This window comes from Pipistrellus kuhlii, unplaced genomic scaffold, assembly GCF_014108245.1.
Source record: "Pipistrellus kuhlii isolate mPipKuh1 unplaced genomic scaffold, mPipKuh1.p scaffold_m20_p_15, whole genome shotgun sequence".
Lineage (NCBI taxonomy): Eukaryota > Metazoa > Chordata > Mammalia > Chiroptera > Vespertilionidae > Pipistrellus > Pipistrellus kuhlii.
In genome coordinates this window covers 5176338-5189700 of record NW_023425460.1, presented here as the reverse complement: position 1 = coordinate 5189700, position 13363 = coordinate 5176338, and the positions used below count along the sequence as shown (strand labels likewise).

At 53.8% G+C, this 13363-nt stretch overlaps 2 protein-coding genes across 32 annotated transcripts in view; one reads left to right on the top strand and one right to left on the bottom strand.

The window, feature by feature from the left end:
• The window catches only part of KCNMA1 (potassium calcium-activated channel subfamily M alpha 1), a 669206-nt gene extending 664622 nt beyond the window's left edge, over nt 1–4584 (bottom strand). For 10 of the 31 annotated variants that reach the window (XM_036438128.2, XM_036438125.2, XM_036438146.2 and 7 more), the window contains exon 1: nt 4041–4574. In XM_036438128.2, coding sequence (XP_036294021.1) covers nt 4041–4379 — 339 coding nt within the window. In that variant the 5' untranslated portion in view covers nt 4380–4574. Of the gene's footprint in view, nt 1–4040 lie in introns of all 31 variants that reach the window. The other 21 variants (XM_036438119.2, XM_036438114.2, XM_036438115.2 and 18 more) reach the window with 6 other exon arrangements.
• Nucleotides 4585–12685: 8101 nt separating this feature from the next.
• On the top strand, nt 12686–12970 carry LOC118719102 (dolichyl-diphosphooligosaccharide--protein glycosyltransferase subunit 4). Its single transcript, XM_036438108.2, has one exon. The coding sequence runs from the start codon at nt 12723–12725 to the stop codon at nt 12834–12836; it is 114 nt and encodes a 37-aa protein (XP_036294001.1). The 5' UTR covers nt 12686–12722; the 3' UTR covers nt 12837–12970.
• Nucleotides 12971–13363: the final 393 nt, after the last annotated feature.

The following is a 13363-nucleotide window of genomic DNA, read 5'->3' as shown; positions in this document are numbered from 1 at the left end:
GAGAAGGTCAGCTGGAGTGGGACGGAGAACTTCTCCAAGGCCTAAGTGATCTCATCCAAGGAGCCTGTGAAGGTCGCCCGATGCAGCTGATCCCCAGGACGCGCGAGAGGAGACGCGAGGGCCAATGTGCATGGAGAATTCGGAGGCCCTGAAGCGCCAGCCCTGATTGGATGCATCAGGCCAGACCCTGGGTAATTACCAAGCCATAATGGGATCTGATATTTATATTAGTCCCGAGCCTGACAGAGAACACGTGTTGTTTTTTCAGACACAACCATGGAGACAATACCTCAATAATTCATTACATGCAGACCAGCCTCAATCAAGCCAAACTTGTACCGGAGGAACAGCCCTAGCTCAGGGCAGGAGGGGGGCCGCCACATGAGGCCTCTCAGCAAACTAAACCAGGAAGCCGGCCTCAGCTTCCAGACCAAAGGACACTGTGTGCTGGACGAGGGGCAGAGGATGGAGAGAAAGAGACAGGAGGGGGGGGGGGGGGCGCGAGGGGGGGAAACAGGGGGGATTGAATTCCTAAAGGAATAGCTGGCTACACCACACTCTGAGCTAGGTCTCTCAACTCCTTCCACCTCTTGACACTGAGTCAGAGAGCAGGAAGGGACGTGAGAAAGCAGAATTCAAAGACCACATTTTAAACACCAGAAAAGAGACCAGAGAGGTTAAGTGACTTCTTCAAGGTCACGGCCTTCTTCAGGCTGCTAGAGCAGCTCCCTGTTCACACCAGTCTGCTGCTGGACTGGACCTCAAAATGTCACAGCCCAGTCAAGAGAGAGCTCTGATGAGACCCAACAGAAAAAAAAAAAAAAAAAAAAAAACACACAAAAAAACACAAAAAAAAAACAAAAAAAAAAAAAAAAAAAAAAAACACACATGACCGAGAACAGAAAAGGGCACAGCACTGAAATGACTGAGTCCAAGGTCCCCATAGGAGGGGAATGGGATTCATGTTCCTATTTATTTCCTGAAAAGAAAAACCCACACTCAATTCTTTTCAAAATTATAGAGTCATTCACCATTTGGGGTTCAGAGGCCAAAGGTACCACTGATGCATCCCCAGTCCCAGGTTCCTTTGATCAGAAAGGATGTTGTGGTGCCAGAGACCCAAAGCCTGTGGTTCCACAGCTCCCTGCCAAGACTGACCTCCAGGGTTATTTCTGGCGCTAAAAGGACCAGCTTCCCAATGGACTCCCACCATCTTGGGACTGAATGAAGGTGAGGGGGAAACACCTGTGAGGGCCAGTAGAATTCTGAGGAAAGGCAGCCTAGGTTTGCTTGAGAAAACCAGCAGGAAAGTAATTATTCCAAGTTCAGGCCAGATGCACTCTTCTGTACTACCAAATACTTAGAAAGCAAAAAGAATGAAGGGCAAAGAGATTCATGACTGCAATGGACATCAAGGGTAGAAAGAATAGTTTACAGAAGGCCTAAGTTCTTATCACTGGGGATAAAGAGCTGGCTACACACGGTTTAATTGAGCAAACCAAGGGGCACGTAGTAAGAGATTCCGGGTGTGGCTTAAAATGAACTCTGATGGTATCAAGTGCGGCTGGAACCTTGTTGTACATCGCCTCACATCTTCCCAACCAACTGCACGCAATTCTGATTTTTTATAGAAATTTCTAGTTAAGTCATCTCAGCACGTCTTAGAGCTACAAAATATAGCCTCACTGTAGGGATTATTGTATTTCTCTAATGATTGCTGCCAAACATCTATTTTCTTGAGAAAACTGACAGAAGTTGTGCTTGGTCATCATTCGGAAAAGCGATTCTTTATGGGGACAATAGGATTAGCATTTCCTCCCGGGCACTGCAGTGGCACTGATGTACATACACTCCGGAGCAGAAAGACGCTGGAGCGTGCTTAACACCCCAGGACTTACAGAAACACCCAAACTTACTTAGCTCCCTTTGAAAAACAAAGTTTTCATGATCATCAAGATTGCCGGGTTGCTTATGGATGAGAAGGCAGTTATAAAAAGTTCACCAAAATCACTCCATCACTCAGTCCAGAAAACATTTCAGATGCACACACTCATAAACTAGCTTCCCCTCGGGGCAGACACTGAAGCTCAGCAAAGGAACATACACTTCAGGGCTGAGGACTCCTGGAGTGGAGGGGGAGAGGAACTAGGGGTGGAGAGTAAATGCATGGATGAGAAGGCCTATGAGTGAGCCGTGGTAAAGGGGGGAGCAACACTAAGGACAGGGGCTCAGGGGCTCACGCTTGGGATTCTGCTTAATCTGGTGGCTTCTCTGGGACCTGGGAGGTTTTCCACGGTGACAAGTCAGGAGACACCTCTGGGGCTGAGGCAGTGACTCCAAAGGAAGCAGGCCAGCCCAGCACCTGAAGGCTTCCGGAGAAGTGGGAGAGGGAGAGGGGGAGGGCTTTCATTGTTCTCCCTTATTTCCAACACACCAGCATTTTCCAAAACACGAACGTGCTGCCACAAAACACAGCTGAGCTTCAGCACCCAACAGGATGTATAATTGATGAGGAGAGCGGGGTTCGGTTCACCCGGTGTCACCCAGAGCCCCTGCTTCCCTCCCTCTTCCTGGAGCGACTCAGGAGCCTGCCACAAGTTGCCTTGCCCTGCGGAAGTTTTGAGGGGCCCTTGGATGAACTTTCCCAGGAAAGGTGCGAACCCTCCGAGGGGGGATCTCCTTCTACCTTGCACTGCTCCCCAAAACCCCTCCCTCTCCCCTCCCTCTGAAAATGCTGGCCCCGGGAGGTCCCCCAGGATGGGAACTATTCGAACAGAAGGCAGCTGGAGTCACTTTTTTCCAGTTCTTTCTTTTATATTCTGCAGTGTTCTATGCCCCCCTAACCTTCAGCCAATTGGGACAGGAGGGCAGGGGTCAGTCTGTAGAGACCCAGCCACAGACCAGGCGGTAAGCCTAGCAACCGTGCCAAAGCCAGGGAGCATGGGGGCTGGTGGGCGTCTCTGTGCCAGGGATAGCCTAGCCCCACGTCCAGCCACCCCAGAACCGGCCTCCGGGGCTCCCAGGCGGACCTTCCCCCCTCCCCCAGCTCCACGTTGCTGGTGGCATTGCGAGGGACCTAAAGGAAGTGGCATGGGGGCGAGGACACAGATGCCGCAGAAGCTGGGCTGGGGGTGGGGGTATGTTCCAGGAGACTATCTAATCTAAGGGATGAAAAGGGAGGTGACATCAGATGTGTGACCTCGCCACACTCCTCAAGTGCCAACCTCCCTGAGCTACCTCCAAAACCGGGGTCCATCTCCCCAACTTTTCTCGCCCACGCCCAGGTTCCCCCGCTTCCTCGGGCCATGTTCCTCCCCAGGGATTCCCTGTCCAAAAGGTTCCTCCTCTACCGCAAGGACTTTCCTTTCCTCTGACTCCACCAACTCGCCTCCCAACAGGTTTCTGAAGTGCGGCCGCCGCGCTCCCCTCGCCCACCGCTAGGAGCCGGGCGGCGGCGGCGAGCCCGGGGCACACGCACCCGGCGCCCCCGGCTCCCGCGTCCGCGCCCCCCACCCCGCACCCCGCGCCCCCGGCTCCCGCGTCCGCTCTCCCCACCCCGCACTCCGCGCCCCCGGCTCCCGCGTTCGCGCTCCCCACCCCGTACCCCGCGCCCCCGGCTCCCCCGTCCGCGCTCCCCACCCCGCACCACGCGCCCCCGGCTCCCCCGTCCGCGCTCCCCACCCCGCACCCCGCACCCCGCGCCCCCGGCTCCCGCCTCCGCGCTCCCAACCCCGCACCCCGCACCCGGGCGGCGCGCGGCCCCCACCCGGCCGCGGCCGGGAACAGCCCCTCGGATGAGCGGGGGGACAGAGCCGGAGCCCGCGTCCCGGAGCGCACCGGGCGGGGGCCGCTCCTCGCCTCCGCCGCGCCGCCCGCTGCCCACACCCGAGGGCGCGGGGAGCCGGCGGGCGGGGAGGGCGGCGGGGATGGAGGGCGCGCGGCGCGGCGCGGCGCGGCGGGGAACGGGGAGGGGGATGCCCGGGGCGCCGAGGAGCAGCGGCGGGGCCGGCGCCGGGGCCGGGCGCCCGGGCGCGCCTTACCTTCGCCTTGCCCCCGCAGTGGCAGCACACGGTCCACAGGTACTTGAGCGTCCGCCAGAGCAGGATGATGAAGAGGCCCCCGAAGAAAGTCACCATGGAAGAGGCCAGAAAAGCCCACCACATGCGCTGGCCCCGGCTGTCGCACGGCACCTCCATGGTCACCGGGATGATGAGCGCATTCATCTTGGGCTCGTGGACCGAGGACGAAGAAGAAGAGGAGGAGGAAGAGGAAGAGGAGGAGGAGGAGGACGCGTCTAGGCTGAGATGGTTCGCGTGGATATTGCTGCTCATTCTAAGACCGCTGCCTCCGCCGCCGCCGCCGCCGCCACCATTTGCCATAGCTAGCAGCGGGCAGCGGGCGCAGGGGCTCGGGGGAGCTCCACCCGCCGCCGGCGCCACCCCGAACACCCATCCACAGCCATGTTGCAGCTCCTGCTGCCGCCGCCGCCGCCGCGGGGCGCGGGGAGGGGGGGGCGGGGAGGCGCCTGGGCTCGGGGCGCTGTGCGCGACCTGGCGGGGTGCGCGGAGATATATACGGCCGGCCGCCGCCCGCCTCCCCCGCCGCCCGCCCGCCCGGGGGGAGGGGATGGGCGCGGGGGCGGCTCCCCTCCTCCGCACGCGCCCCGCTCTCCCGGCCCGGAGCGCGGCTGTGGTGGGGGCGCCGGGTGCGGGGTCTGCGCCGCCCCCGGGCCGCCCCGCTCTGTGTCCGGCTCTGTGCGCGGCCCGGGCGCCGCCCGCCCGCCGTGCGACACGCGTGTGCGCCGCGCTCCGGCCCGGGACCCCCTCCCCGCGCGCTGTCCGCGCCGCCGCCGAGCCGCTCGGAGCTTCGGAGGCGGCAGCTCGTTAATAATGGATCGCCGGCCCCCTCCGCCCGGGCGCCGGGCCTCCTCCCGCCGCCGCCGCGCTCGGCCCGCGCTCCCCGCTCCGGTGCGCGCTGGGCCGCGGCAGGTTCATCGCGACCGGTACGCCGGGCGCCGCCGCCTCCGCTAGCCCCGCTCCCCGAGCGAGCGCGCCGCCACCGCGGCCCCCGCCCGCCCTGCCTCCCGCCGCCTCCGGCTCCTCCGCGGCCCCGGCCCCGCCGCCCGGGCCTCTCCGCGCGCGCCCGGGCTCCTCGCGCCGCCGGCGGCTGCAGCGACTGGAGCGGCGGCTCAGCCTCCCGGTGGGAGGGAGGAAGCTCGCGGTGCGGGGCGCGGAGCTCGGGGCTGGGCAAGGGGCAGGGTGACCTCTCGGCAGCGGCCTGGCGCGCACCCCTGCCACCCCCCAGTGTCCGAGGAGGAGTGCCCCAAGCCTGGGCACTGGACCTCGCAACTCTTCCCAGTGTTCTGCGCCCCCAGCACAGCTCCCTGGGGTCTCAAAAGGATGGGTGGGCCCCCATAGCGGGCCATTTTCCCCAAAGGAGACCCCATTGGGGAGGGGAGGGGGGACCAGCTGTGGACTGGATTCCACAGGCCTCACGCCTTAACGATCCTAGATCCTGGGCCTTAGGAGGGAGGAGGGCCCATCTTCAAGGTACACAGGCTAGTTTGACCCCCACCAACCCTGAGTTCGCTCCTCAGCCCCCCCCCCCCCCTTAGAGTCTCCTGGGCCCTGTGTGTGGAGGCAGCGCCATGGGGAGGCTGGGAGGCTGACAGCAGCAGGTGGTTTTCCTTCTGAAGCCACAGAGGCCGCCTAAGAAAGTAGACAAGGATGGGCAGGGGGCCTTGGCCTCGGGGCTCCAACCTGCAGTTGAGTTCCGTGAAGTCGCTTTCTTTAATCTAGCTGGACTCCATCGTGTGAGGAGGGCAGCTACCATAGAAGAAGGGGTGCTCCAGGCTCTATTCAAGCCCACCTCCCCCCCCCCCCCCCCCCCCCCCCCCCACGCAGGGTGTTCCCTCTTCCCCGCTTCAAGGTGAGAGAGTCTGGGTTTGCTCCGCAGCCTTTATCCCTGTACCCGGAGGGAGTCCCCTTCTGGTGTTCTCAGGGACCTCGCCCCCTGTGCTATCCGCTGGGCTACAGGTTCTTCCAGAGCTGATTAAAAGGAAGATGATCACGCCAAAACCAGTTTGGCTCAGTGGATAGAGCGTCAGCCTGCGGACTGGAGGGTCAAGGGCCCTTCCCTTGGTTGCGGGCACATCCCCAGTGGGAGGCGTGCAGGAGGCAGCTGGTGGATGTTTCTATCTCATGGATGTTTCTAACTCTATCTCTCTCCCTTCCTCTCTGTAAAAAATTAGTAAAATATCACACTGTCCCCTCACTGCCCACAGTGGTTTCCCCAACACTTCCAGCTCATTGCTTTAAGTCTAGCTGGAATTCTCGGGTTCCTTTCAGCCCTTCCTGTGCGGAGGGGAAGTTAGCATCCTTCGGCCCCGCCCCTCGCCCTTGAAGGCCTGGACGCTGGAAAGGACCTGGCAAAGGAGGCCGTGCTGGGTAGAGAGGCTGAACGGGATGTTTGCAGCTCCTCCTGCTTCATTCACAGCATAGTCATTGCGTTCAGGACACACACCATTAGAGAAAGGCCAAGGTCAAAGGGGGAAATGGAATGAGACAGAGTTCTTGGTGTCTGGTACTCGAAAGCAGCATGTGAAAAGAAGCAACGGGCTTTTCCAGAAAATGGAATTGTCGTTCGTTTGGGACCTCCACCCTTGTCTTCCGTGTCCAGCAGCCACTCTGAAGGCCTCCCTGCCCGATCAGTCCCACCCAGCAAAGGCCCTGGGGTCTGCCCAGCACTGGGGCGGGGTGGAGGTGGGGGTGCTGTGAGGATGTGAAAGCAGATGACTTTGGCCTTGAGGTTCCTTGGTTTATTCGCCTTCTAAATGGCTGTAGTTTGCGGCCTTTGGGCCTCCATCTATGTCAGGAAATTCAAGGGTTTTCCTTAAATCAAGTCCAAGATTTGAAACCTGAAAACAAAACATGCATGACATAAAAACAGCAGCAAAGGATAGGGCATTTTCCCCAGGGCATAGAAAACCCCCATCATGGATTCCTTCCCCCAAAAGCTGAGCTTTAGAAACCAACAAATCCCCTCCAGGCTCCTCCGGGCTTCCCCCCAAACCCAGGTTCCCCTGAAACACCATCTGGGGCTCTTAGCAACAGGCCACTGGTTGCTGTGACTTGTTACCCCACATGCTGGATCACCAGCTGTGTTTCTCCTCTACCATCATCTTCATCTCAGCATCCTTTCAGAGAGTGCCAGAGGCCACTAGACACCACCTCCTGCTTTCTTCATCACCCCTGCCTGTGCTGATTGCAGCTTTCAGCAACTTCTGTGTTATCAAAACCTGGGCTCAGTTGGCATTCATCAGAGACCCTCGCTGTGCAAGTCAGTGTTCTGCCATCCCTACCATCTCAGTCCTTCGCCGCCTCCCACGTGGCCTGAGCAGTGGGCACTGACGAGACAGCGCTGCCACACAGCACCACCCACCAGAAACAGATCTCCTCAGGCCTTTCCCAGCGGCCTCTTGCTGCTTCTTGGCCACAAATGTGTGTGCCAGGTTCAGGAAACCTTGCGCCTGGCCTCACCAATTGGGGAAGAGTTTCGGCACAGGCAAGATGGAACGTCAGACTTAAAAGGGACCTAGGGACTTTTCATTCATTGTGTTTTATCATTTGTAAATTGGAATAAAAACAGGAACTGCCACACACACACACACACACCACACACACACACACACACCTCAAGGGTAAGGTGATCAGACGTCCAGCTTTTGGAGGGACAGTCCCAATTTTTCAGGACTTTTTTAAAACGCCGTGGGACGCGGGACAAATTGTTAAAAATCAGGACGTCTGGTCACCTTACTCAAGGGTCATTTGTAAGGATAAAAAAGAAAACATACAGATTTTTTGTGTAATTACTGTGACCCAAAAACAAACAGCCACACTCAGACCGTTTCTTCTCACTCCCCAAGCCAGCACTTGTGCATGCAAGCACCACCCCCTGAGGCAGGTGCTGCATTCGGGCAGAAAATTGTTGCTCCCTGTCCCCACTTTGCTGTTCTCCATCCCGAGAGCCCTTCTCTCCGTGGAAATGAGAACTGAGGCCAGTCCCCCCGCCCTCTGCTGCAGCAATGACATGACAGCCTGGAGGGTCCCCCACAGCCAAGCCAGAATGGTCTCCAGGGCAGGCAGAGCCACTCCAGCCTGAATGGCCTCTGAACCCTGGCACATGCCCACTCACTGCCCTCCCGCTGCTGGCAAAGCCACAGACACGTGAAGGGTATAGAGAAACTAGGAATAGCCCAGTGCACTTCACCTCTTGTAGGTGTGTCTGCAGACTGGGAGTTAAGGACCATTGCACAAGCAACTGAAGGCCTCAACTAAAGTGGAAATTTCAACCTCCTCTGTTTGAGCACAGCGCAGGTCACTTATTTACTACTAACTACGTTTACAGATGTCTCAGAGAGGAGGTCAGCATCTTCATGATGTGAACATGGGCCTGTGGCTTCAGAGCCAACCCAGAGTTTCAAGTTTCTAAAGACTTCTAATCTGAATAAACCCAACTGATTGAAAAGAAAGAAATAAAAGTGCATAAGCATACAAACGGAAAAAGCAGAGTGGTTGAAGTAATAGGCAAGAGGAACAAAGAAGCTTATTTAATTAAATGTTGGCCCGCCATCATAATTATTGTTCACCAGATCTCATCTATCTGGGGCCTGGACTCAGTTCCAATCCTCCTGACATCAGTCTTAGTGATTTTGTTGTGGAAAAGCCAGGAGGACTCTGTAAGTGGTGCAGCGCCCTCTGGTGGCGCTTTCTGGCACGACATTATTTTGTGAATGTTTGAAAAAAGGGTTCATTAAAAGTCAGAAATTTGGTATGAAAATTCCAAAGAGAAAAGTCCTGCTGTAAAAACATGAAACCACAATAATAATACCTACTTGCCATTTGCATCAACATAAACACTGTTGTGATCAAAGCAGTAGCAGGGCTCATATTGTCACCAGGATTTAATGTCCTATCTTCTAAGCTGTAACTACCATTGATAACCTAATGCTCCTTAAATTACCATTGTGTTATCTTCTAAATGGCTAATAAATCTCTTCCCTTCCTTTAGTCACTATAGTCTCTGTGATGTAAGAAAAGGCAGTAGCTCTTCTTCCGTTTTATGGGTAAGGAAATGGAGGTTTAGATCTGTCAGGTCACTTGCTGTGATAAGAGTGCCTGTAACCTTGGAGTAATTTATTTCTTTATGATTTGTAATGACAGAGTACTGAAGTGCGCCACTCCTTAAAACCATGCACTAGCCTGGTTGCCAGAAAGGAGCATTGGTTTCCAGGAGACAGAGGGACTCAGAGAGCAAACTTTGAGGAGTTGTTTATTATAAATACTAGAGGCCCCATGCACAGATTCATGCATCGGTGGGGTCCCTCTGTCTGGCTTGCAGGGACCAGGCTGAAACCAGCCCTCTGACATCCTGGAGGGGTCACAGATTTCTAAAAAGCTCAGGCCAGGCCTAGGGACCACTCTGGTGCACGATCGCATTGAGGCCAGAAAGGGACCGAGGGAAGGCTCCAGGACAGGTCCAGCCAGTTTTACCTGGTCCAGATCAGTCAGAACCCAGCAGCAAGCTAATCTACTGGTTGGAGTGTCTGCCCCCTGGTGGTCAGTGCACATCATAGAGACTGTTCAAACAGTTGAACAAAGGGTTGGACACTTATCACGTTAAGCTTTTATTATATAGTATTCGTTTTAAATTTATTTCTGCCTTTAAGAATAATTCTGGCCGAAACCGGTTTGGCTCAGTAGATAGAGCATCGGCCTGCAGACTGAAAGGTCCCAGGTTTGATTCCAGTCAAGGGCATGTACCTTGGTTGCGGGCACATCCCCAGCAGCTGATAGATGATTCTCTCTCATCGATGTTTCTAACTCTCCCTCTCTCTTCCTCTCTGTAAAAAATCAATAAAATATATTTTTAAAAAAAAGAATAACTCCTACTCATAGAGAATTTGGTAATAAGTTTCACTAAAAATATAAAAACTCCTATAATCCCACTACCCACAGATAACAATTACTAATATTTTTATATATTTCTTTCATACTTTTTTCTTGGGTGCATGTTTTTGCAAAAGCAGTGTTGGATTGAACATCAAAATTTTATCCTATTTTTCCTTAACATTAAATCATAAACATTTTTCTCCATATCATTAAATATCACAGAAAATACTTTTTTTTTTTTTAAAGAATTGAGTATTCCATTAGATGGCATACTATTGACATTTTGGTTATTCCAAAATTTAACATCTTTTAAAATAAGTACTAAGACTATGTGTAAGTGAGTCACCGTTGAGAGGATGTCTGGAGAAGATTTCCACTGATATTCTTACATACTAGTCCCAGTACCTGCCTTCCAGAGAGGAGTGCCTCCCAGCCTGGCCCCAAAACTCTGGCCTCCTGTCAACCACTTCTGAGGGAGGGATGTGTGGGCCAGGACATGGCACCGACAGAAGAATCCTCCCCTTTGCTAACCCATCAAAGCTAGTGCCTTTGGGAAATGGTATCTGTGACTCCAACATATCTCCCTCAGTCATTGTCCTCAGGGCTAGCCAAGACATAAAAGTGCAAGAACCGTCTTCATTCCCCTGGTCACAGTGGACCTAACTCATGCACTGTGCCCTGGTTAGAATCCCCTCCCCTTGCACTCCACGTGACTTCCAGAATAACAATCTGCAAATCCCATCTCCCTTTTGTGAAGGTCACCCCTCCAGAGCGCCAGCGCTACAGACCTCACTTCCGGGAGGTGGGCGGGGCAAAACAGCCCAGCGGTTCCTACTGGAACTGGCCAAGGGGGACAGCTTCCCCTTGGTACTGCCCCACCTGCAGTTCTGATTTTTAGACCAAGACTTTCTAATCCTTTTTGTAGATGGTCCTTGGCTTGATTTTGCAAAAGCTCTGGTTCAGGATCTGGGCCGTCTAGGACTCAGTGTCTACGTAAAGGTGTCTGTGCAGATGCACCCAGGGCTGATCCTGCCTAGAAGCTCTTGGCACATTTGCAAGTTAGGACGACGCTGAGACCATCTTTCCTACTTATCAGCCCTCTTGAGAATAAGAAGAGACAAGTCCCAATTCAGACACCTCTGGGGGTTTCACTGGGTCCTAATTCTGACTCATCCCTTGGTGTCTGCCATGGACATAAAATGTTATCCAAAGCTGGTGCCTTCCTTCCCCACAGACAACTGGCCTCCCTTGAAGTCACACGCCTTCTTTGGCCTTCGTGTATACCCGCAGGTCCCAGGCTTCCCAAACAAGAGAAAATTTAATGCTGTAAAAACTTATAAACTACGCTCCTTTCAGGAGAGGTTGAAGCTGTCCGTGTGAAACCAAGAAATCCTGTCACTGCAATATTTTTTCGAAACAAGATAAAAACCCAATCTAGGAGAATAAGCCACAAGGAGACACAATCCAATAAACTGGCTGCTGAGTTTAAGAAGGAAATTTATTGAAAGTCTTTTTGGAAGGGGCTTGCCATCCTTCATCAGAAGAGCACTGCTAGGCTTCCAGAAGGTGGGAAACACATTCTAGCAATGCTGTCTGGGGACGGGGAGGAGAGGTAGATCCCCATCGAGGCCAGAGTCAGCCCCCAAGGGGTTTCCCAGGGGACTCTGCAGGGCTGTCCTAACCCAAAGGAGAGCTGTGCCACCTGCCTGGCTCTGCTGGCAAGTCCAACACAGAGACAAACGGCCTGTGGTTGCTCCAGGTGCTGAGGCCACCAACGCTGGGAGCATCCACAAGGTGCCTCATCAGCTCTTCCACCCCACAAGCTTACATGAGCATAAACCGTAGACACTTCAGATCCTTTGGCAAAGACACCTGGCACTGTGCAGGCTGGTAGGGACCGACAGAGCCGGGCGGTGGCTGAGTCTCTGCTTTCAAAAACCCCCGGGAGCACGGGGAGACTGTGTTCAATGCATTTCCTGCTGGCGCTACGCTGGATTGGAGGCGTGCAAAGCACATCCTTTTGGTTATCGATGCATCGCGTTTTGTTCCTCCCTCCTTATAACAGCATGGAAAGGTGTGAGTTGAACAAAGCAACCCATAAGATGTCCTAACATCCCTGGGAACTCCCTGGGTGATGGCGAGTTATAGCTTTTGATATGACTTGTGCTTGGCTCTCCAATCAGGATGGTCGTGGGGACGCTGTATGGAGACAGAGTAGCTGGTATGCATAAGGGCTTTTATTACAGCCGGAAACACGCATTCTGTGTAGAGCTTAGTGGCCCAGGTGTGAATCCCAGGCCCTTTCACATTAGCATAGAAAGCCCGTGCTTCATCCTCTGGTGGCCCACTGAAATGGCTCTTCGTTAAGTTCAATGGGGAAGACTCCTGAGAACAAATCTAAAAACTGAACAGGATGTGCCCCAGCGTCGTCCCAGCTGGGGAGCTCACTCTGCTCTCGCCCATGGGTCCGCCAGGGTCACCAGCACCCAAACTTAACACAAACATTCCCCCAAGTGTCAGATTGTCTTCACAGTTTTATCACATCATCATATGGTATTTAGTATTACCTAATATTTATCTCCAGTTAGCTTCTTTTATTTACCCACACTAATTTTATAGGAAATTCCAGGATGCTACTTGTATAGACAACCAGCATTGCCATGAATAGATAGTAAATAAATGATAACAAACAAAATTGAAGTGAGTAAATAAGATCAAAATATAAATAAGTAGAGTTCCATACCGCGAGGGAACCGAGCGCAGCTGGCCAGGATGATTACCGACGTGCAGCTCGCCATCTTCGCCAACATGCTGGGCGTGTCGCTCTTCCTGCTTGTCGTTCTCTATCACTACGTGGCCGTCAACAATCCCAAGAAGCAGGAATGAAAGTGGCACTTTCTCCGCCCCAGGGTTCCAGGACATAGTCTGAAGCAAGATGGAGGGTGTGAGGGGCCTTCACACTTCATCCCTTCTACCAATCACAGCATATAAAGCAACTACACCTGGATTTTTCCAAACAACTTTTATTTCCTCAAAGTCTTCTTTAACCCTATGGAACAAGAAGCTGCCACTGAACAGGACCCAGTATAGGGGCTGCTTTCTTTTCTACTCTCTCCCCCCGATATAAAAATATAGATTTTTGTGGTCCCAAAAAAAAAAATATATATATATATATATATATATATATATATATATATATATATATATATATATATAAATAAGTAGAACACCCATATAAAATAAGACGTAATTAGTAAAAACAATGTGAAACCAGGACTTGGGGGCATCCACTCATACCGAGGCCTGGATGCCCTTTGCTTTGCTAACAGGAAATGGGCAAATGTTACAAGAAGAGCTGGTGTTTCTAGGCCTTTCCATAGGGCAGTGGGCAGCAGCACCCGCCCTCTGCCTCT